Source organism: Lissotriton helveticus, chromosome 2_1 (genome assembly GCF_964261635.1).
Source record: "Lissotriton helveticus chromosome 2_1, aLisHel1.1, whole genome shotgun sequence".
NCBI lineage: Eukaryota > Metazoa > Chordata > Amphibia > Caudata > Salamandridae > Lissotriton > Lissotriton helveticus.
The window spans coordinates 1,407,389,510-1,407,414,824 of NC_136059.1; the positions used below are offsets into that span (position 1 = coordinate 1,407,389,510).

General features: G+C 44.6%; 1 protein-coding gene across 1 annotated transcript in view; it reads left to right on the forward strand.

The window, feature by feature from the left end:
- LOC144818688 (E3 ubiquitin-protein ligase RNF170-like) overlaps positions 1-25,315 on the forward strand; it is a 392,615-nt gene that overhangs the window by 63,041 nt on the left and 304,259 nt on the right. The window contains exons 3-4 of the mRNA XM_078676341.1: positions 6,366-6,441; positions 17,723-17,852. Coding sequence (XP_078532467.1) covers positions 6,366-6,441; positions 17,723-17,852 — 206 coding nt within the window. The remainder of the gene's footprint in view (positions 1-6,365; positions 6,442-17,722; positions 17,853-25,315) is intronic.

The following is a 25,315-nucleotide window of genomic DNA, read 5'->3' on the forward strand; positions in this document are numbered from 1 at the left end:
AGCTGGCCTTCTCAAAGGGGCTCAAATGCCCTAAGTCCAAAATGTCAGGGTGGCTGCCAATGCAGCAGAATCAATGTGCGCAATTGCGCAGGCCTAAACGTTGCAGCTGTCACTAAGTGCTGTACAGCTGTGAAGGCAAAAGTGTGGACCTGGGCACTCACTGTGCCTTCTGAGAAAATGGGCAAAACGTTGCAGCTGCCCGCGCTCGTGTGGTGCAGCTGAAAATCATGGAAAGGGGCCCTGGCACGACTGTGCCCTCGGTCCCACTGGGGCTCTCTAATAAAATTGGCCTGGCTCTCCCTCACTCACAGGAGCCCCTCTCAGGCATGCGCCGACCTCTGGGGACTCCTCTCTTCACTTTACCCGGGCCTCGGCATGGAGCCTGCGAGGCTCCGGTCGAACTCCTTCCGTCTGTGGGCCACGCCCACAGTCAGGCGCGGGCCGGACTTCCGCTCCTCCGGCGGCTCTCCTGCCGGCAATACGGGGTGGGCTCCCACTACCATACCGGCACAAAGCTGGGTGAGCACCCGCATATCGAAAGTAACACAGATGCGGGGTGGGCACCTGTGATTTTCAATACTCATAAAGCGGGGTAGGCTCCCGCTAGGCAGCAATATGCGGGTGTAGGCACCCGCGGTAAAAATAACATGAGAGCGGGATGGGCACCCACTCTCCAAACATAAAGGCCATAAAGAAAGCCAAATGCGGGGTGGGCACCCGCGATTAACGAAAAACGCGGGGTGGGCACCCACAATTATACCAGCCTCACGGGGGAATCCCTACGAGGGGGATTCTTTCCCTCGCCAAGGGCTGCAGCTCAGCGCTGCGCAGCCCACGCTTCCTCTTCTCCTGGGGAAATTCTAAATAAAGCACGCACAGGGTGCAGCATGCCACACGAAGTCTTGAAGGTCCTTAGGAATAAAGGGGGCAATGCTGCGCCCAGAGAGGCAGCCCTCCTGGCAGGTCCTCCTGGGCCCCAACAGCAGCATGCCCCCACAGATTTAGGAATAGGTCCAGCACTTTTTCATGGGGCCCTCTACTTATACCACCTAATCCTTTGTAGTGTAGGGCATGGGGGAACCAGATGCAACTGGTTCAGGGGGGACTTGGAGCCCTTTGTTTTGCAAGCTCCTCTTCCCCTTTGTCAGGTGGGGGCTAGGTGATCGGACACACCACATGGTGCGGAGCCGGCATTCACTAGGGCAGGCACCATCCTATTCAGAGTCAGGGGATTACCCCTCCCACTACTCCCAGTCCAGATGTCCTATTCAGCCCAGCGCTGACTCACCCTGCTCCTCATGGAGCCACACACACCTCCCAGCCCCTGTCACTCACAAGCCAGACATGCAATCCACGTCAGGCAGGCAGACATATAGCACACACAAATGCCAACTTCTAATAGTGGCATTTCTAAAATAACCACAATAAATCTGCCCATACCATTGCACAGCATTTATTCACACAATTTCAAACATAGCAGACTTGACCACACTGCTCCTCTCATAACAGGAATTACCACTGACACACACTGATCAGGGAATCCCCAATGCATTCCTATGGGAGGGCAGGCCAACCTTACAAATGTAAACACAGAGAGCGCGCGCACTTTACACTGGACCACAGTGCTAAAGTGCCCAGAGGCTTAAAACCACCAAGACCATGTCGGATAAAAGGCAAAAAGTTTAGGGGTCAGCTTGCCAAAAAGAGCCAAGTCCAACACCCCCTTCATAATATTTCTGCTGCAGGACCAGCAGAGCCCGCTCCATCTTTCCCATGCGATGTGCATGCAACTGAGAGATTTCGGGGAATGTGTTGAGGTGAAATTATTCCTTGAATCTCTTCTGTATCTCCTCTACATCCACCGGATCTAGTAACAGCTGCAAGGGCATATGCCATCGGGGTGGGCAGGAAGTCCGATCCTCCCATGTGAATTCGAGAAGTGCATGATCAGAAATGGAAATGTCTGAGAGCTCTGCTGAGCGCAGGCCTGTAAGGAGAGTTAGTGTGATGAAAGCATAGTCGATGGGCGAGTAGGAAGTGTGCACAAGTGAATAGTGGGAGTAATCCCAGACGTCCGGATGTTTGTACCACCAGGCATCTACCAGGCCCTATCCTTCAATGTCCCTCTTAGGATGTGCTGACATTGCGCCTATGTATTTGAAATGTCGCACTGCTTCTATCTAGGGTAGGGTCCCAAACTAAACTAAAGTCACCGCTTACCACCAGGTCCCCGTCCAACCCCTTGAGCTGTTCAGATAACACGCGCTGGATGTACCCGTTTTGGGCAGTGTTCGGGGCATAAACATTAAGTAGCGTCAACTGTTGCTTCCCCCGCAGCAGGTGAAATCTTAGATATCGCCCCCCCCATCCGGGTCACTTGAGTTACAGAGGTGTAATAGTTGACCTTGCATATCACCCCCACGGTCTTAGAGGTGGCATAAGCCCAGTAACGATGGGGATACTTCGGGTGTGTCATGCAGAGTAGGTCTGCCTTCATCAGGTGGGTCTCCTGCAGCCTTATGACATCTGGGTCGTGGTGTAGGATGTAGCACCATATTTGCTTACGTTTGTTCGGGGAATTTAGGCCCCGGACATTTAGTGAGAGCAGTTTAGTGTCTCCCATGGGTAGTGGGTGATCAACGGAGGCAACCCCGGCTGATGTGTATGGTCTAACTGTGATAGGCTAAGTAACGTTGTATTGCAGGCGAGTGTCACTATCCCCGCATCCTGTGTCTGTCTTCCCACCTTCGCCAAGCCAAGTGGTCCCCATCCCTCTAGGCCTCTAGCTGTGCAGCCCACCAACCTATGGAGAGGTGAGCTCCAGTTTGCCTGTGTCTTCTTTCCCTGCCCACAGCCACAACTATCCCACTACCAATGCTGCTAGTGATGTAATAAGCCACCTGGCTATTATCGCAGCTCCCAGCGGCTGGGAGCTGCGATAATGCTCTGTGGGTGTGTTCAGCAAGAAAACAGGATAACTGGTAATCTGGTAGAAAGTTCCACAGGCATGTTTCTTGGAATGTCTCTCCATCAGGCCCCTCAGCTCCCACCGGGAAGCCCACGAAGCGTGAATTGTTGCGACGGGTGCGAACCTAGACGTCAATATAATGTTCCATGTCCGACTTTGCAACTTGCAAAGTATGGATCGTTTGCTGCAGTGCCTGCACAGCATCCTCCAGGGCCGAGATACGCCCCTCTGCCTCAGCGGCTCAGCCAGTCATGCTGAGCAAATCTTGATGGATGAGTGAGACATCCGCCCAACTTCCCCAATTTTAGTCTCTAGTACTGACCTGGACTTCTGGATGGCAAGTAGTAAGGCGGCATTATCTACTAGCTGTCTCTGCGTTGAGGCCTCCATGGCTGAAGGGTTCAAACTAGAGGGTGTAGATTCTGGCAGGGGCAAGGATTTGATGAAAAATGATCACATTTGCTCTTTTATGGAGCCGGTTTATCCTTGGCTTTTGTGTGAGGGGTGAATGGCGAGGGAGCTAGGCCCACCAGTTCCCCAGTTGAGGCAGCATGAGTAGCACTTAACTCTGCCCACCCCACAGGAATCGGCTCAAAACCACCAGTGATGTGATGGGCCCACCAGACTCTCTTCGATTGGGGCACGAGCAGCCCCAGGTGCACAGGGCTACAAGCACACTGCAAGGAGCACCCTGTGGCAGGGGGGTGGAAATGTGTTGCAGTTCAAGAGCCTGGCCCAGGCAGCCTCAGAGGTGGCTCCAGAGGAGTAGGAAGGAAAGTCCCCTGCAAACAAGTCTGGGAGGCCCAAAGACTTATCTTCCTACTGGTTCCCTTCAGACCCAGTAAATAAGGCACTGCTGTCGAGAGCCGTTAGCTTCTTTTCCGCAGCCTGCTCACCGCCGAAAGGGTTCCTCCTGATTTCCTCTCCCCCCCTGGGGGGCTCACTTTGCACCAAGAAGGCCACAGCCACTCTCTTGTCGGCCTCCGCTGTGAGCGCTCGCTTTTTCCAGGCAGCTGTTTTCCCCCGGTCTCTCATATGGCGACACAGCTGGGCAGGCCAAGCACGTGTCAACTGAGGCAAGGGTGCTCTGGGCCAAGAGAGCCGACTGCCTGCACCAAAGCCAGGAAAAGAAGAGGCCGGGCCCTTCAGCGGGCTGCGTGGCTCGCTCCGCTGCATCTTCGAGACCACACCTCACGGACCCTGCCACTCAGCTACGGTCCACAGGTCAGTGGGGGCAAGCAGCCTCTAAGATGGGGCCCGAAGTGCCTGGATGTGGGCCAGGATACCGCAGGAGCAGAGGCGCTGGCCGGGAGCACTCTATTGTTGCCGCTGCCATCATGTGCGCGGCCTCTCCAATTTTACACTTTTTAAAGTCTTTTGATTAGGTTAGTGTGGAGGCCTAGGTATAGCTTTTAGCATGGTCTGGTCTTGGCTAGAATTATTATGAGTCTTTGCATGGGGAAATTAAAAGATTCTCTTGATAACTCTCTCCTGTAAGTGGTGGGAAGAAGATCCTAGGAACTGGGACAAAGGCATGGAGATGGTATTACAAATGTGTTGCTGACTATCCTTATTTGGATTTTACTGGGTGACCTTCAGATAATTGTTTGTCATCCTCAATTGAATTTACTTTTATGCAATTGTTTGTTTTAGGATTTTTGTTTGCGTGTTTCCTGCTTAGGCCTGCTCAGATGCCAGAAACTGGGCAGTATCGATTGAGGGCCTTTGAACTAATAGTGAAGGCTGGCCACGAGGTCTTTACAGCAGCAGTGTCAAGGACGATCCCACTAGGACATCATTCATCTCTCGGTCGGATCTTATCTGTCCACTGGCTTATTTTGTATGCCGGGCATGACCTGGTAGTTCTAGACCCACATAATCCTTTTTGTTTGGCTGATTCTGAATCATGTAAACCTCAAACATCGTTGCTGTGCTACCTATTATCTCTTGTAATTCACTCCTTCTAACTCTGTTGCGCCCTTAGTACTTTGAGATCGCTTCTACTTCTTGTAGCTCTATACAAAAAAGTAACAATACATTTAAGATAATGTATTCACCTAGAACACATAAATACACCTTTCTGAGGAACTCTACATTTGCTCAAAACATCATGCAACTATATCCTGTTCAAGAACGTCAGTCAAACCTGGAGCATCCATGTCAGATTCTGGTCATTTTGGCCACTTATGGAAACCTTTTGGGAGGCTTTATTAGTCTCTACAGAAATGTGTGGTCTGCCGTGACCGAACCTGAACGAGGCTATCCAGTCTTTCAGACACAGACCTTTGATAGGAATCATCCATACCCAACCGTACCGGCTTTTTTGCACATTATTTTTTAATTGCCCTGACTATTCCCGAGTTTTGTCAACCTACTAATAGTAAAGCTGACTTGAAAATATGCTTCCATTCAGTCATCCTTGTGACGTCATTTTGTCGGACAGCATCAGCCAGCCCACGCTTTTTTCATTGCAGCACAGTGTTTTGGAACCCGTCTGTTTGCTGTTGGCCATTGTAGGCGTGGCCTGTGTCTCAAGTGCTGCTGAGTAGTAATTCAGGAGCGTCTACGTGTTTTGCATTATATGAAACCTCTTAATGACTGTTACCCAGCCCTGCAAACCTTTCAGACTTTGGCTAGCCAGAGACCGACATAAAGTCAATAAAATGTAAGCCAGACAAGTATTTTCTTTAACAAATGTATGGATTGCTAATATTTTATATCAATAAATTTGAGCATGTTATTGTAATCCATTGACAGATTAACATCTTCATCAGCACATGCAAAATAAACATTGTCAAAATGGAGTCTTGAATAGGCCATTGACTGCTGGCTCCGAAAGGGGCCAGGAGCGCAGAATTGGTAAACATATAAAGATACGACATTGCTGACAAACAGTTCAATCAACTCAACCTTCGATTTAATTATTTTCTCCAGCCTGAGAGCGCAAAACAGTTTTCGAGGTCTACTGTCTTTTCCTGGCTCTGTTTCCTAGCAGTCTCCTTCAAACGCTATCAAATAGCAGGGCAGAAAAATCCTCCCCCACACTGTATGGAAATGACTGGCCGCTCCCTCTGCCCATCTGTAATGGGCAATCCAGACGGCTAGTTTGAAAGTAATGCTAGCAATGGCAAAAGCTATTTTTTGTGTGTTGAAAGTGTACATTGACATGGGACTGAAACTTGAACCATCGTAGCTAACTTACATCGTATCACCCCTTTTTAGCCTTGCTTAACTTGTTTCCGAAAAACAGTTGTCCAATGCCATTTTGTGATATATTGTTTGGCTTTTTGACTACATACAAATATAATATTCAGTGTCATGTAGGGTTTATTTGAGCATGTGTGGTTAACATTGTAAAACACCTTTGCTTTGTTTTTCATTGTGCTTTGTTGAACAGAAATGAACAGCAGAATATTCATCCTGAGAACCGGGAGCTTGTGAGAGTCCTTCGGGAACAGCTACAAACAGATCAGGTAGTGTGCCTGGCAGCAGCCACATTAATAGCAATGTTTTTCTGATTTCTGTTTGAAGGCACCTTAAAGCTATTTTATCTGTAAACGTTATTTTATTTGAAAGACATACCCTTAATCGTAAGACCTTATCTTATCATCATCATTTGTGATCATCACACCCCTCAAGAAAATATTGTTCCAAAAGCAAAGGCACACGAATTAGAGGTTCCAAAGAAAGAAGCTGTAACTGGTGAGTGTGAAATGTTCATCGGGTATTGTATCCACTCCATTTACAGCACAGAGTGACTAAATAACTTGGTTAATGAAGCTAAAATAACATTAAATACTTGTGACCGAATACCCTCTTCTAACTGAGACCTCTAGTAATGGCAGAAATCCAATAGTCATGCATGCTCGTGCAGTCTATTTGTATGCTAATATATCTAGTCCTTCCTTCTTCAACTATCTAACAATCTAAAAGAAACAATTTGACGTCCAGCAGGAAGACTCATGTGGAATACCTGCCAACATGACCAAGATATTCTGGTCAAAGAGTTGTTACTTTTTCCAGAAAAACATAAATAGATTAATACTGACCCAGTATCAGGAGCAATCTGCTTCCTGTTCGCTTCAGCTCCTTCAAATATTTCACCTCTGTACCAGAGGTATCTTGAAGCATAACAATTATGGAAAAGAAAGTGTAATTATTTGCTAACAATATATTTCAAGGATATGTACTTCCTTAGGTAAGCTAAATGTACTTTGTTTGTGACATAAGGTAGAAATATTGAGTCATAGTCCTGCTGAGATCAAATTGTCTCCATGAAGTGCCTACCAAAGATAGCCTTCGACCTCAGAACAGAGTAGAGGCGTGTAAACCCTTCCTTGGATGACTGGCTTGTAACCCAGCCATCATCAGAAGCACTATGTGAAGCACTCTCATTTGAGAGTAATATTATTAATTAAGTACGTTGGGATTTATGGTCATATTGAGTATCAGATATGTTACTCAAAATGTGGATCATTTTTAAAGATTGATCATAAATATGCAGTGGTCTATCCTATACCAGATAAATTAAAAAAAAATAGAAATCTGTGAGGCTTAATTTAAAATTGAAGATGTTCGCGTCTCTGAAAGAGAAATTCCAAAATTCAATTGTATATGATGCTTTCATTTAGCCAGACCTGGGAGGGGACCACTACAGTAATGTCTCAATGATAAAATTGGTACATTCCATTAAAGAAAATCCTTTTATTGGTTTTATACAGTTAGCGAATTAGCTCGATACCAGTTATTATGTGGGATACAATAACACGCTATCCAATAGTTTCTAGAGGCACTCATAAATCTCTTAACATGTTAATGGAAACATGCTTATACAGTATCGCACTAATAACAATGTCGTATCTGTTTAAAATGAGAATAAGGATAAGAAAGTAAATCCAAACTTCAAATCAAATCACATAGGACAACCAAGGCCATTACCTCCATTCTCGTCTGTCAGCTCCTACCTCCCCCACTTATGTGCACATAAAATGATATAACATCATCCACACTGGAGAACAACAAAGTATTCAATTTGTCTATGTAATCCACCCATTGCTCCATGAGATTGCATCTGCAATCTCTAGCCTGTGCGTCAGTTCCAATGGAGAGCTCAGCGGTGCCCAGCGCTCCACCTCTGCCTGCCATGTCAGAATGACAGGGACAGCTGATGCCTTCCAGGACATGGCTATACATTGCTTTGCTAGGATCAGCGCTAGATTCTGGAAATACATTCATTTTTTCGTTTTTTGGGTTTTCACCCCTGTATTAAGGAAACAACGGGTGAGATTACACAGTAGGATGGCGTTAGTAATGGTGGAAATACAAGAGGTCACCAAATGGCAGTAATCTAAGATCACTGGACATGTCCAGACCATAGGAAGAAAGTCCGCTATATCGTGACTGCATCTGGTACATTGCTCACTGACGCCAGGGTAAATCTTGGCTATTCTGTCTAGAGAAAGGTATGTATGGTGCAGGTAATTGAATTGTGTGATTCGAACTTGAGTGTTCTGCCAAACAGGCTCTGTTAGCTCTATGGTCAATTTTTCCCACCAATCTCCAAGGGCATGGGAACATTGTTCATAGATGGTGCTCTACTTCACCTACCTCCGGGGCAGGGCATGTCAGACTGTGTTGGCACATTAGCTCTTCACCCATTCTCGTTCTTGGGTGGCTTAGTTATTTGTTTTTCAACGTTCTTCCGCCGCTTTCTTCTGCCGTGGAGATTCTCATGTTCTTCGACCCTCCCTCCACTCTCCTTTATCTCGATTGGATTGCGGTTCTACTTGAGTATGCTACAGTTCATAGGTCACTGTGGGGGATGTGGTGCACATTCTATGTTGTTGTTCACTTCTGGACATGTTGCTCCAGTCTTGTGGTCCCTTACAGTTACATCCTGTGATTACAGATTGTTTTTCATACAGTTCCATCCTGTGGTTGCATACTGTCCTTCGTTTGTCATGCCATTTGTTTCCCCTACCGTTGCCTTTTAGCGGGAGGCACAGCTTTTCGCTTTTCTGGGACTTTTGCTGGGACGGGTGCTCTGTTTGCTCCCTTAAGTCTTTTCCAGTTTTGAGTACTTTTTGAACATGGTGTTGTTTCTCATTCTGTGATTTCTTATAATTGTTGTTTCAAGGGTTTTGTTCTTTTTTGAACACTTTTCTGATACTCTCACAGTTTTTGTTGTGGTCCCCCGTTGTGGCGCGGAAAAGTTTCACTGTAGAAAACTGACATCAGCACACCGGGGAGGGGGAAGGGGGGGGGGGGTGGCGGTCTTATATGGCTCCATTGACGTCACTTCCGTGAACAATGTCAGGACGGAGTCGGGCGATGCCGCCCCCCAGTGTACAGTGGTACTGCTGGAGAAAAAGTTTTCCGGATCCAGTCCGATGGCTGGGGATATTCTACGTTAAGGAATCTGCAGCTAGACTGAGACTCTACCAGATACATCGTTACCAAAGGTAAGTAACTCGTTTGTCATGCACACACCCCTTGATCACCACTTTGATGGCGTCCCATTCTACTCGTTCATCTGAAGCAGAACCTTCGTTTTCCATAAATTACCTACCAACCTGTTATAAACACATTGTCAACTAGCGCACGTGGCTTCAATCGCCAGATGGGAATGGTCGGACGTGGTCTCATCCATTAAAAAAACACCAACAGGGGTTCCCAAGCACTCCCACCTGCTTGCATTTAGTCACAAGAGCCCCAATATAAAAAATGTGATATGTTGTGGTGTGGAGAGCATGTATTACAAAGTAATGGGCATATTCCCTTTAATGCGGGTATAATGTGCGCAAAACAACCAAATCCTGTATGTTTCGTGACAATTGTTGCAGATGTTTGGAGGTAGTATGAGTGTCCCTAGAAGAGTGGACCTATCAAGGTCAAGATCACAAACACAAAAACTCTAACTAAAATGTGGGTGAGTGTGCTGAACAGAGAAGGGTGGGAGACAAGGAGGTCAAAAAAAGTGGTTGACCCACATAAGGTGCGTAAAGAGCCACCAAAATAAGAGTTCCGCATCCAGTGTGTCTTCAGTGATTACCTATCTGCCTTCAGGGTGAATTGTAGTGTATTTTGGTAAAAATGGCACTCCTGGTATAACCTACAGAAGGACCCCCTGGCATAAGCGGAGCAAGTGGTATCCATCACAAGGCTACACCATTGTTTGCTGAGCTTTGAGAGGTCCCCAGCAGTTTAATGCATCTCCTGCAGTCAGGTGAGTTGAATATGACGCCTTTTAAGGTAGGATTAAATCATGTGCCTTTACCTGTATGTACCCATACCCCTCACATTCCACTTGAGTATGTTATGATCCTTTGAAAGGCATGTAGTAAGTATGTAATAACAGGCACCAGACTCGAACTTCACTACAGGGGGTGACAGGACCACAGATTCGCCGGGCTAGACAAAAAATGTTTTCGAACAATATAGGAAGAAAACAATAATAACATTCCAATAAACAATCCCCAACAAACCCACAATCCCAGCATACACCCTCAATCGGTCGCAACCAGACAGTGCCATCAATCATTGAGCAACTAAACAGAAGTCTGTTTGGTAGAGAGGGGTATCCAAGATGGTCTACCTTCAAAATCGCCAAGTGAGTCTCCTTTGTTAACTCAGGAGAATGAGTTCCCGTCCCCCCTCCTGCAGTGCAAAAGTCGCCCCTATGGTGATTCCCCTCCATCCTGGATTTTCCAAAAGCCCTAAGCACCTGAAACACTACACCAAAAAGGATATATTTTTCTCCATCAAGTACTTTGCAGCAAGTTTGCAGTCATGGGGGTGACCAAGGGACCACCTTTTAGTTCCTCCAGTAGCTCAAACTCTGGGATGACCTTCCGCAATGATCCAATGTCCTCATCAGAGGCCTGGTCATCTGAGTTAGGTAAAGATGTTTGACTTGCAACCAGCAGGGCCTCCACTCTGCCTGTACCTTCGATGGTTTACCTTGATTAGTTCTAATGGAGCGTCTCCTAGTTTGTTGAGGTTTCCAAACACTGTCTCGAGTTGGTTGGGAAGTGTGCTAAAGGCACCTTTGGTTTCCAGCGAAGCCCACGCCTCCTCCGGAGATTGAAAGAACAGTGTGCCACTGTCGAAAATTACTCTTAAGTTTTGCAAGGAACAACAGGGTTTATTTGTTATCCATGGTGCGTAGTTGTTGTTTCACAGCACAGAACGAATCACGCACCATCCTTACCACCACCGTATAATCTGGGTAAATCGAGACCGGCATTTTCTGCAGTCCAAGGACCCTTGGCTCTGGCAAGTTACAAAATGTTGTATCTGTCTCGCAAATTGAATAGCCTTTCCACTACGGGTCGCGGAGGAGCTCCAGGGTTCGGGGGACGGTCTGGCACTCTTATGTGCTCTCTACAGAGAAGAACTTGGAGACCTTCCTGCTCAAGACCTGCTCTGCAAGCCATGTTTCCAGGTAAAGGTTCACACTGGGGCCCTCTATGCCCTCCGAAGGCCCACCATTCTTATATTGTTCCTTCTGGAAAGCCCCTCTGCATCATCAACACAAGCCTGCAGTTGAGAGAGCAGTCAAGCTACCTCCTTCTGCAACACTTCGATATGTTGCTGGTGTTCTGACATGGATGGACGAACTGCTAACTCCATCTCAGTGTCCTTTACTCTGTCTTTGAGTTTTTTATGATCCTCAGGAAGTAACCCTACGTCAATCATCAGTGAGTCCAATTTTTAGTTTCTAAGGTGGACTTTAGGTTATTAACAGCCACCAAAGGTTGAGTGAATTTCTCTGTGTGGTCTTGCAAATGCTGCTGTACTGAGGAATGGTGTATTTGAGAACCAGTGTCAGAGATAGTGGGTACATTAGCACCCTTCCCACTCTTACTAGCTTTCATTTTCGACATGGTGGCGCTGCAACACCAGATGATACACCCATGTGGTATGGGAAAGGGTGAGACTGTGTCGGAACCCAGTAGAAGTACACCACAGTAATCACACAGTGACAGTAGTGAGAAACAGATCCAGTAAATACAGCAGAGCAGCAATGCGTCATCACAATGGCCTCCCCAAGACCAACAAATGTCCACCTCACCGGAATGGCCCTCGGGACGCACTGTGTATGGGGAAGTAACAGTCCGATGAAGCACAGGACCTATCGCAATGCAGCCATATCATATTTCAGGCGTCAGGAAGCAGTGCACAAGCAGTGGGCCTTGGCAGATGCCAACGCATCAATGGTAGCGTCTATTATGGTTGCAGTGTAGCTCTACCAGAAAGCCCCATCCGTTCAAGGGCATCCTGGCATTTTAGGATCTTAAAAATCAATTTGATTTGAGCCATAAGGAGGCCTTTAAATATCTAGCCATTAGGAACTTCGTATCACGCAACGCAGGAGGGCCCTCTGGGTTTATGAAACATGAGCTTATTGAGAGATTACTAGATCACACAATCCCTCGAATTTGGTCCATGTATGGCACTCTTAACTGCCTGATGACAAGGCCAAAGGTTCTAGGAAATGGCAACAGAAATTGGATATCACCAATAATGCTGTCTGTCTAGCTCTCCAATTTTCTCAAAGTGACTTACTATCAGCTAATTTACTAGCTCATTCTGGTTTTTGTGTATTCTTCACCAAGTAGAATTGCGAAATGGGGAACTGAAAGAGGCACCAACTGCCCTCGATGCTCCGAATATAGTGCAGAGTCCGTTCATATGTTCGCCACATGCGAGAAACTTGATCTTTTTCTAACTAACATACAAGGCTTTCTCTGTATAGTTTGAGATATCCAGCTCACTCCCTTGATGGTTTTACTGGGTATACAAGACTCCTTAGATAGTAAAAGTTGAGGGGCTCTAATCTTTATTGCTATAGCAATCAATTTATAGGCTGTGTATAACATGTGCTTGGGTAGACCCCAATTCCCCTTCTTTTTCACAGTGGTTGGCACGGTTATATTCAATATATAATCTAGAAACTGCTATCTACTCTAAGAAGGGTATTTGGGCCAAAAATAAAGGTTTGGTTATCTGCAAACCTTTGTCTGGCTGGCTTTGCCTGACAAACACTCAATACATTTAAGGAGGAGGACAATGATTTCTACTCCCAGAACTTGTCTGTCAAAGCCACTAGAGGTGCAAGTAGCCTATCTAATTGAAGACTAGAAGATTTACCTAGCCTGCACTCTACACTTATCTCTATGCACTTTTTGTACTTTATCCATGTACTTTGCATTTTGCACTTTGCACTTTCGCATGAGCCACTTTCTTATTTATAAATGTATATTTAAAACTGATGAATTACATTTTTTCATTTTATGCACTTTATGAATGGTTGGCGCCAGAAGGATTGTTTTAGGAGTAGCGCTTATTACGTTTTTGATAGCCCAATGTGATAGATCTTGTTGTTATGCAAAATGGATTGTCCTGTTTATTTCTTTGGGATCATGTTGGACCGGGAGGGTTAGGGTGGAGGGGGGGTGTTGGTGGACTTTGTACCTCACTGTTTTATTTCTGTGTGGTGTATATATAAAAGCCAATAAAAAAACATTTTATTAAAAAAATAAAAAGAAAGTCCCATCCGATAGTATTTGCAGGATGCAATGAAGCCCAGGAAGAGGTAAGCGTGTGCAGCTAAAATTAGAGTTCACGGTACACTTATGAAAGGTGGGCAACTTAGCCGGTCATCATCACAAGAGCTGTGGCACAGCACCCCAGAACCATCATCCTCCCATCTCCACGATGCACAACCACATTCTCCAACTCTCCAGGCAGCCTCGGCTCTTGCTGTCCATGCTGTGAAAAATAAGCTGACACAAGGGGAAGAGAGGGCTTAAGTTTCACAGTTGTAGTGCTTGTCCAGCATCAAGAATATTGCTAAATTATGCTCCTGTGGTGCTAAAAGTAGGCTGCAAAACACTTCACGATCCTCATGCATCAATCATCAGCCACTATATTAATCCAGGGACAGACAAGCTTGAGGGGAACAGCACAGCAAAAACAGGCTTTAGAGATCACCTGGCTCTTCTTGACATCGATGTATGTCCTTCGTGATGTCTTGGCGTTGGGCAGAAACTTGGCTCACTCCAGCGTCGGGTGGGGCTCCTCGCTGATCCAACCTTGTTTTTGTTTTTCCCTGTGAAAAAGCGTTTTTGTGAAAATCACTGATTGGACTATTTGGTTCCAGGGATGTGGAATTCCTATAGCCCGATGCCCAGGACATATTGTTTGAGGTCAAGGGCAACAAGTTTTAATGTGTATTTTGTCCTTGGGACAAGTAGGCCCAACCCCCTGCAGCACAAACCCTTTGGCTGCCAGTTTGCAGTACCACGTTAAGGATCAGGGAAGGTTACTGCCTGTAGTTAAGTTAATATTTGTGTGCATGTGTTATGCTGTTCAAACTTCTATTTATGGTTCATTAATTGAAAGTCTTTATTATTAGGGTGAGCGCTCTAAGTAAATGTACGGTCTGACTGCACTACTGACAGTGGTTCCAGTATGAAAATATGTACACACGGTTTCAAAATTTAGCAACATGAGGCTATGCATGATGCTCACAGAATGCTCTCTGATTAGATGCAAATATTTGCAGAAGCTTGAAAGCAAGATTAATGTTTCTTTGCTTTCAATATAAAATGTTCCTAAAAAGTGAAAGTAGGGAAAAAAACATTTTTCTAAACTACTGTAAAATTACAGGTACCATTTCTTTGCAGCATCATTTAGTAAAATGTGTTGATGCATGCTAGTATTTCCCAAAAATATTCATATTGGAAAATTCGTGTAACCAGTTTCAATAGGATTATGGGAAACAAAAATAAACAAGCCTTGGCAAAGCCAGTAGGCATGACATTGGTGGTCAGCTTTTTAGTTTTGGCAATGCGTGACATGTTTTGGCATGGCTTTTGTAAAACCTTATTGATGTGAGAGCTGCCGGGCCCTCACCATTATAACAAACATTGGCAAACGCAAAAATTGTTTTTGGTCTCAAAAAAGCACACACTGCCACATTAGTTACTGGCACTGAACAAAACTACTTTGTGTTCTGACATGTTCCTTTTGAAAGAGCAGAATGCTGTCACTTACAGTGAGGCCAGCCGATTCAGAGAGAGAGAGAATTTTAATTAACACAAAAGGTCATGGTTAATGCCAGACCAAATTAGGGGCCCAATTATTAAAGAAAGTCTCAAAAGTGCACTTTTGGTATCTGGCTTTCGTGAATTCACAAGAATTTACATTAGTAAGGCAAGAAATTGTACTTCTACAAAATATTTATGAACTGCATTTTAGCATGAGCAAATATGCATGTGTAGATTTGCTCATGTGAAAACCTGGATGTTTGAAAGTTCATTTTCCCTCCAACTACTTTTATCTCAACTCTGAAACAAGGTTTACGTCTGCCACTCTCAGGAGTAAATTTCCAACATTTCTCAGTATGGGAAAGATTGGAGAAGATTTGCTGAAAAACATTAAAACATGTAAGTTAGAAGGTTTGCACAGACTCAAAAGGGCATTTCAACCCTGGAACTACTGCTTTCCACCATCTTCAGTCCCAGTATGTAGATCTGCGGAACAGTGGCAACATAAAATGATTACTAGTATTCAAACACTACTATGGTATATGCCCTGGCATAATCAGAGAGGCTATATAAGAGCTCTTATATAATGAGATTGCTGACATAATTTGTGGCAGCACTACATGGCACCAAAGGGACGAGTGGATTTTGTTACAGGACAAGTAGATTTATGAAGCAACCTGCCCCATGGACAAGTAGATATTGTAATAAATTCCACATCCCTGGGTTCATTTACTGTTGTTCGTGCATGGACAAATTTTGAAATAGAATCATTCCTGCACGTCTTTTTGTTTTAAATTGATGTAGTGATGTTATGACGGGGGATTCATTTTTCTTGTTTCTTGACTGGATCAGGAGTGACTGGTTGTGGTGGTGTGTGATTGAGAAAAATTGGATGAGTGGTTTTTATGGAATGGAGTGATGATAGTGGTGTGATTGAGAGAGCAAGTTTGAAAGGGGGGGTTCAAAGTGAAGTATGTATTATGGTTAATCTGATTTGTTTCATGTGTTATTGATTGTTTTTGTGGTTTACACATATCTATGAAGTGTTTGTGTTTTGTGTTTCAACGACATTCTAAAAAGTTTGTAATTAATAAAAAACAAACATTGATAGATTAAAATCCAACTGCTGCTATATGTTTAATTCATATACGCTAAGCTTTAAGTAAGTACAGACAATTAATTCTCAGTATTGGCTATTGTTTTGGTTGTTATATATAAAATCATCTGCAAGCTCTACCCATTTGGCCACGCCTCATTTTTCTTATTAGTATGCAAAGGTGTTCCTGTCTTTTCCCACATTGATGGACAGCTTAACAAAATGCTCTCAAGTGTGTTTCTGCCAATTTTGGTGATGTATTATTGATGCAGAGGAATACAAGCACATCTCCGCCAAACAAAGAAGCACTAACTTCATTTAGTTAGGGGAAGTACCCCTGTTTGGTGGAGATTCACCTCTTTGTATTCTCGTCATCTTCTCTTGACGAGGATTCACGTTATCACAGAGTTTTAGATGAAGACACTCATGAAACAATCACATTTCCTAAATTCATGCACACCTTGTGGTCCTTTACACAGCTGTAATGTAGAATATGCATGAGACATTTAGCCAACGATGTAGCATTTGCGAATTAACCAAAAGCACTTGCAAATACAAACCTAGCAGGTGCCTCGGTTGAAGTTCCACTTCAGTAAAGCACAAATGATCCTAACTTCTTGGGCTTGGCAAAGGAAAAGCGAGTGTGTTTCCACTTGTATTTCACATTGAAAAACAATATGGAAGGCTTAATGGTGGTGAATTCATTGTTGAGGTATAAGAGCACAATCTAATGTGTAGTGACTGTGATGAGTTGTTTCTTTCTTGTTGTGTCCTGGTGAGAGCAGAATCCATGGTTCTTCCATTGCTTTTGCTAATGGTTTTTAACCTTGCGATACAGCATCACCATTCTGTGCAGAATGGCCATAGGAAACAAAAAAATAAGATAATGTGGTGCAACGAATGCTTAATTGTGTAGGCTTGAACCTGCACAATGATCTGAGTGTTTTTTTCTTTATGGAGTTGGATTGGTAAAATAAAGGAAAAAGAAGCACAATAGCATTTTAAAAAAAATTATAATTTAAAGCATTGGTGGAGGATGTTGTTGGGTGGGAAGCATCACAAAGGACTACGCTCTGGGAAACAACCATGTAGGTGCGGGTGGCGGGAAGCAACATATAGGGCGTGAGTGGACAGTGTGGGCAAAAGCAACACTGAGGGTGGTGGAGAGAAGCAAAGGGAGAAGAGACAGCAACCTGAAGCGCGAGGGAGAGAAGTGCATGAAGGAGGCAGCTCATGGTGTGCTTATTCCAGAAGAAAAAAAGTGTTTGAAAATCAAACATTAGAAGTACACACATAATTTGTTAATCTTTAGGGCTGGCACAAACATAAGAAGAAGAAGGAAATCCAACACAAGCTTAAGTTTGAAAGCAGGAAAGTGGGAATACCAGCAAAGCCAACCAGTGGAAAGCAGTTAGTCAATACCTAATGAATGTAGTTGCTAAACACTTGTGGTTCTCAATGCTGTGGCTACATTCTTTTCATAAACTGTCCCAGAATTCTCAGATGAAGGAAGCTCCTGTACGATTGTGTTGTCTGTAAAAGAGTATAATCAAACACATTTAAAAATTGATTGCTGACTTTTACCAATATTTATCTTCTCTGCAGGATAATGCAGTTTCGCAGGATAATGTGGCTCCTCAGCACCGGCTTCAGTACTACACTGATTTGTCCTGCCCAGTTTGCTTACAGCAGGCCACCCTTCCTGTTGAAACAAACTGTGGACACCTTTTCTGTGGTAAGCTGCTAACAGTTGATTTCTGCTAAGGGAATCATTCACATAGACCCATGCTGAAGTACTGAAATTGACATAAAAAATATATGGGCACAGTGTAGCACAAGCACCAATTAGAGATCAGCTCAAGTTTTGTTTTATTTATTTGAATGGTTTTATATAGCGCTGGCTAGACCCGAAGGTATCAGAGCGCTTTACATGAGTATCAGACCATAGCTGCAGGATACATCGTTACAAGCATACACAGTTTTAGAGCATAGATACATAGTTACATGTTAGGTCGAGAAAAACAATAAGGACATATACGTAAGGAAAAGAGCAGGCATGGGGGAGATTCATTGGAGAGGGGGTAGGAGCAGAGGTAGTAGAGAAAGAATGAGGAGGGTAAGAGGTGGGGGAGGGTGAGAGACAGAGCATGAAAGAGGTGGGGGAGGGTGATGGGGGCACAAACCGGTGGACGAGTAAAAGCTGTGTCCAAAGTCAGGTAAGGTATGATCCCAGGGGAAGTGGAATCATTCCCACGTCTCCGTTGCATGAGACTCCCTTAACGCAGTCGACTCTCTCAGAGGGGCTCTTATACTCCAAGGCCTAACTACTGGATCCTTCCCCAACAAGGGGAGAGGGAGTGCTTTGCCATGATTTTGTTTTTGCCATGAAATCGTCATCTGTGTTTAGCTGGGGTTCCTGCCTGAGCAAAATGCAAAAATAAGCACGAAAATTTGGCGTGAATTAGAATGTGCATGTTCATTCCCATTTTCATTTTTTTACATGCAAGTGTAAATCAGGTGCATCCGGTACCTGCCATATAATTTGTGCCACTGTTTTCTGCAACCACAGTGTACCCAAGAATCTAAATGATCCCGCATTTTGCTTTCTTAAACATCTTATTTTACTTTTTCCCTTTATCAACCAGTATAGCTGGTAATGTGTTTTTTGTTTTTACTTGAACTTTCTAAAGAGTTTTTTTCCGAAGCATTAGCAAAATTGTCACTTGTAGGAATAGAGTGCTCGTATCATCAGCAATTCTGCATAGCAATAGTGGCAAGTACAGAAACAGCATGATAGTAAAATATTTACCCATAGGTAGACGTATGATATTTCTGTTGTGGGAATCAAATAGAGTAAATAACGTTTGATCTATTTACATTTTTTTAACTTCTCGTTCCATACATATGTATAAGCGACCATATTCCTCAAAGTTTTCAAAAATGTAACAGTGCCACATGCAGGGATGCCAGACATATATGGTTTTAAAATCACTGTGGTAGCTCAACAGTTTCACTATTTAAATCTCCTTTACCTTCACAGAGACAGTCTGGGTTGTATTCTCTTTGTAGTAATGCAACCACCGCCCTTCGTGTAATTGACCTGCTGTCCGCATACGTGGTGGCAGAGGTGCCCTGTTATTTTGAGTCCACCCTTCCCTGTCAGATTATATTTTACTGGAAAGGATTTCTCCTGACGACTCACCCTTTGTAGAGTTAGTTGCTTCAATGGGCTTTTCTGTCGTCCAGATTTTGTGTACTTGACATCCGCTTACTGATGGGGCTTCTCTAGGATCTTTATGCTGATAGTACTAGGATGTGGTTCAAAACGACACCCACTACATACATCAACAGATTAGGGTGCCTTTGCATTTGCCTCATGTATTCGACTACATTCTTTTTTCTCAAGCGTTCTTTGTTTTTTTCATTTTTCATTTTCTCTATCTGTGCATTGACTACCCTGATTCTTTCCTGATAAGCCTCATTGCTTCGAGGCCTAAACTTCCTTGTCAGTCCTTTTGTGCTGGACTGGATTCCATGCATAGCATAAAGTTCAAAAGTATTACGCTAAATCAAGTAGTTGTGTACTTTGGAATATTACTTCTTTATTTTTTTCCCTCCCGCGCCTCAACTGGCGTAAAAATGGTCCCCTTCAAAAAGAAATTTCTGTTTGCTATCAGAATAATACAATTTGCAATTGAACGGTTGCGAGGGAGGGGTGGGCGGAGTGGGATATGAGGGGATGGGGGTTATTTAAAAACAAATATTAAATTGAAGCAAGGTAATACTATTTTAGCTTACGTTTAAACAGTCCCTAGCAATTCACTAATTTACACCGAATTCCCAAAAGTGTTCTTTCTGTGTAAAGATCTATCATGCTGCCTAATATGGGAATTAACATGGGGGAAACGACCGTTTGGGATCCCCGTTTCTGTCAGCCACCGCTCAACGGATCCAGGAAAGAGCTGAGGTGGTTGAACTTTTTTTGTGGAAAGTTTTGTGAAGATTTGTCTTACGTCACGTCACCAAAGCTCTTAACGGAACAAAAAACACTCCTTTTGTGGAAACAGTGACCTAACTAATAACTACAAATTGGCAACTACCACTGTATAATAAATATAAAATATTATATAGTACGAACCAGCCCCTAAGTTACATAGAACTTCACACAGCAGAGGTTGAAATAACAAATGAGGCTTACAAGAACAATATACGAACCCCATATATGAAACATGCAATTCAAGATGCACATTTTTTTAGGCTAGCAGTAGTTCTTGGAAAGATAAGTCTGTTCTGTATATTGAGAGATTTGGAGTGGTCAAGGGATCATTACTCCCTGCCCAATTAGATAGATCAATGGAAAGGACTCATGATGTAAGTCCAGGAGCGAGGAAATATGTTACCTTTTCAATCTCAACAAGGCTTTCTTTTGGAGGTTGTATTGTCTGTTGATAAGTGCTACACGACAGCTTGTCACTGAGGAGGCACCTACAGTATGAAAACTGATGCCTAACCAAGCATCACCTGAGCTAAAGGAGTACATCCTTTCCAAAAAGATGAATAAAGCCCTCATATAATTAATGGTAGGGTGGTGCATTTTCTTTGGGGATGCATGGTTTATATGGAACTCAGGAAGTACTATATACTGATGCAAGGGAAGATCAGAAGCATGAGAGCACATCAGCTTCTTGTTTTCATGAAACCCTAAAAGCAGTAGCATCAGGTGGAATAACTACAGTAGATGTTGAAACCATTGTACTGTGCCCCCTTTCATTCCATCAGAGACAGACTCAGGCAAAAACACAGAGATCCTTACTCATGTCTGCAAAGAGATCTTTTTGTTTATAGATTGAGTATTTCTATCAGCAGCTCTGTACATAGTAGCATGTCAATTAATTAGGTAACTAGTGGAAAATTGGTTACAATGAGTTGTGATTATGTGTTTGGTAACAAACCGGGACAGTTGCTTTACATTACATTATAATAACAGTACACAACACTTGTTATAAGACTGATTTGCTTAGTATCACTCAGTTGTCGATCAAATGTTGAAATTATGATTAGAACCCAGATCTCTGTGTGCCAAGATGAGCAACATTGTCACTACCCCACCTTCTCGAACCATAGGACACCCCCATTCATCAATAAGCTGTCTAACTATACGAGCATGAAGCTGAGATGGGACTCCGGAATAGATCAATCTGTTGACAGGATCCGCAGGCCCATTCTCTCTCTTGAAGAATTGTTGCTGACATACCCAGGAGACTGTCTTTTCTCTAAGCAAAACGTGCCGTTTATCAGACAGTTGAAACGGAATTAACAATATCCCTAATAACAGTCTGACATCAAATTTGGTAGGTACTATTACCAATCAAAGTTATTCATCATATGCTGAGACTCCAGACTAGTAGTTTCAAACACCTGGGAACTAGGAAATGAAAGTGTTAAGTGATGCCCTGCCAGTGTTTTGAGATGACCTTTGGTCCAGGGATCAATGGAGTTTTTTGTTGCTGTATATATCTGTAGTTATTTTGTGGCTAGGTGCTCCTTCCCTAGAAGAGAGGAGAGTCTGTAAGCTCTATCTTGGTTCAGGATACCTTTCCTAGTTTTCTCTGAAACCAGCCTCCATTAAACCTCAAAACCTGGTTAAAGATGGGTGTTCCTGCTGTTGATGAAAAATCCATGATTGTACTGGTGTAGAGTGTACCAGCTGTGCATTGACCCTAGAAAAATATAAATAATATATTAGTGACTCATGGTATGTAAACATAAAATTAGCCCCTACTGTTGTGTGGCATTTTAGGTTCCGACTGAATTTTTCTGATTCATGCCCTTATATAGGTACAATTCACGTTGCCCTTATATAGGCATAGAAATCAAGCCCTTATTTAGGCGTAGCCCATGCTACCCAAATACAGGCATGGCTACTTCATCCGTTCACCAAACGTCACAACGATTTCTTGGAAAACCAGCTTAAGCCGTTAGGGACTTCACCTTGCTTGAATATTGATTTCTCCAAGAGCTCAGTTAGTTTTACAATGAACAACTATTCCTCAGGGGTTCATTGATGAAGTTCATATGCCCGACTTTACGTCAAACATGGGATTCTTAAACACCTTCTAGGTATAAATATACCTTCACTTGCTATGGCAAAGCAGTGTGGTTTGGAGCAGATCAACAGCCTACTTGCCCGACGCAGCTCACTACAGCAAGTGCCGAAGGAAACAGACTCTCCATTTGACGCACTGATCAGGAAGCGGCCCTCCTCTGCTGAGAAATCCAGCTCCAGTGTTTCGGACTCACCTTGCGGGGTGTTGGGAAATCGAGTCCAGAGACAGAGATACCAGACCTCCTTCATTCTAAGATATGGAGCTGATTAGAACCTAGAGAAACCTTTGGTAGATTCTTGGCAAAGAACTAAAACCTATGCTAAACAATACTTACTTCTTCCCTCGTACTAGACCTAGGTTAGGTACACTGGGGTAGCCATATTTTTGAAGCACCAGTTGAGTATTTTAGTCTGTTATTTATGTATGTATTTTATGGCTTAGAAACCATACCATGCTGTTACAGTATTATTTCACAATACTATTTTCGCTGTGCTCATCGTACTTGCATTTGCTGTGTCCTCTCTGCCCTTGTCTGCCAACCAACGAGCAACCCACTGCAGCTGCGCGGCTAGGTAGTAATGCTCAAAGCAAGGGGCAGCAATCCTCCCCGGTCTGTTGGCAGGAAAAGCTTAGCCAGCGCCAGCCTGTGCCTAGAAGTGCCCCAGATGACGTCCCTCAGTATCCTATTGAGCATAGTGAAGAAGGAGGCCGGGACAAAGAGCGGCAAGTTGACAAAATAGTACAGGAGGCGGGGAACATGACTATTTTGGCAAGTGCCACTCTGCCTGTGGTTGTTAGCGGGAGCGTATTCCAAAAGCGTATCTGGGACCTGAGCGCTGCCACCGCCCTCCCAAGATTTCCATCGAACAAATCACCCGGCCAGCGGTATATCTGTATCCCCAGGTACCTAAAGGTGTCTGCTTTCCACTGGACTCGTGTGCCCTCGAGTTAATACTCAGGGTCTCCGGTCCCTTCACTAAAAGCATAAAGGCATGATTTACACGCATTCACACGGAGACCCGAGACTCCAGCAAACGTGCGCAGCAGCTGGTCAGCCGTTCCGGTATGCACCCCACATCCCTCACGAATACCAACTGGTTATCAGCGTTAAGCGATACCTGATGTATTGCGTCTCCCAACAGGATACCATCTCCAAGAGTCTATCGTATGGCCGCTGCCAGGGGTTCGATTGCCAGCACGAATAGCAGTGGGCTGCCGAGTGCCTCTGCCCACCGTCACCGCTTCTGAGATGTAAGGGCCCAACCGCACTCGGACTACGCGATTTCTATATAGCATGTCTAATGTTAGAACTGGCTATTTCTGGTAGGCTAAGGCTGACGCCAAAGCCAGGCAGAAACCACCATTCTAGTCAGGGCAAGGGAGTCACACGCCAAGATAACCCCTGCTCACCCCCTTGGTAGCTTGGCACGAGCAGTAAGGCTAAACTCGGAGGCAATGTGTAAAGCATTTGCGCCAGCACACAACAGCAACAACATCCTAGGCACACCACAAAAGGAACTCCACACAAGGTTATATAAAAATAACTTCTGTATTGTCAAAATCACATCAGATAGAAATCACACATGTATATTGTGCCAACTGGCACGGGCAATATTCACACGGGATTATTCACAAGACAGGGCCACTGTCAGAATCAACACTTTTAGAGATAGAAATACTGTCAGAAATTAGAATAAAAGGATATAAAATCACTGTAGCACAAATTAGCAAGAATAGCACACAACCAGTAACTACTGGTAAAGGTAGGTACACACTACGCAATACTAATAACCATAGGCCTAGATCATGCATGGACACATAACCTCTCTAGTATAACTATACTAGGCAAAACACAACCACCTAAGAATAAAATACACTTAGGGGTATCAGCAAGAACACATTACACATGATGCATCACAACATTCAGAGGTGTAGGGAAGGAAAAACACATGATGCATAAAACATACAATCAGCGGTGTAGAACATGGCACATAATGCATCAAAAACACATTCAGAGGGGCAGGGAAGGAAAAACACATGATGCATAAACCAACACATTCAGAGGTGTAAAATCAAGGAAGACACATGATGCATAAAAACATTCAGAGGTGCCAGAACCTAACTCAATGGCGCAAAAACACATGATGCCCAAAAACATTCAGAGGTGTAAGATCAAGGTGCGTAATCATATTAAATGCATTACATTTCCTAGCACCACATCACATTGCGCAAAACTCACATTAGGCAATTACCATCACATAGATAATCACATTGCGCCTAAATAAAATCACATACCAGCCCCCATCTAATAAAGGGCCTAAAGAGCCCTGTGTCCAGAATGTCAGGGCGCGCTGCCATGCAGCGCCAGTCAGGGGTGCGCCACTGGCGCAAAACCTAAACGTTGCAGGTGCCCACTACTTGCTGGGCACCTGGGAACAGTCACAAGGCCTAAACGTTGCAGCTGGCACTAAGTGCTGCGCAGCTGTAGAAGGCCTGGCACCACTGTGCCATCTCTGTCCCACACAGGGACTCTCTCTCCAATTGCGCCTAAACGGTGCAGCTGCCCACTAATTGCTGGGCAGCTGGAGACAAAACTGCGACAGGGCCCTCAGTAGCCCTTCAAGCAAATTGCGCCCACTGCTGGAGCCACACAGGCTCTGACGCCAACATGCCCATCGTTGGAGCCCACAGGCTCTTCAAATAGCATTGCCCCCAGGGAGCACACTGGCTCCTTAAATAGATCTGACCCCCAAGCACTAGCGCTCAGAAATGGGGCCAGGGGGGTAGCCACACAGGCTCTTTAAATTGCAATGCCCCGTGGTCGTGGGAGCCTCGACAGGCTCTAAACAAACGTGCCCCGAGGGAGCCTCGGGGGTTCTAGACAACGCTGGGGCGACCCACTGCCAACCGGAGCCGCCCTAAATGGCCCACCTGGAACTAGGCCCCTAACTGTAACAAACAAGTGTCCCCTCTGCGCGTGGGAGTCCCGCTATAGCCAGGGACTCCTACGCTGTGCCTCGCTCTTGCGCCCCCCTCTCTACCTGGCAGCTCCACTCACCGGACTGCCCGTGGGGGACGCTGGCTGCCTCTT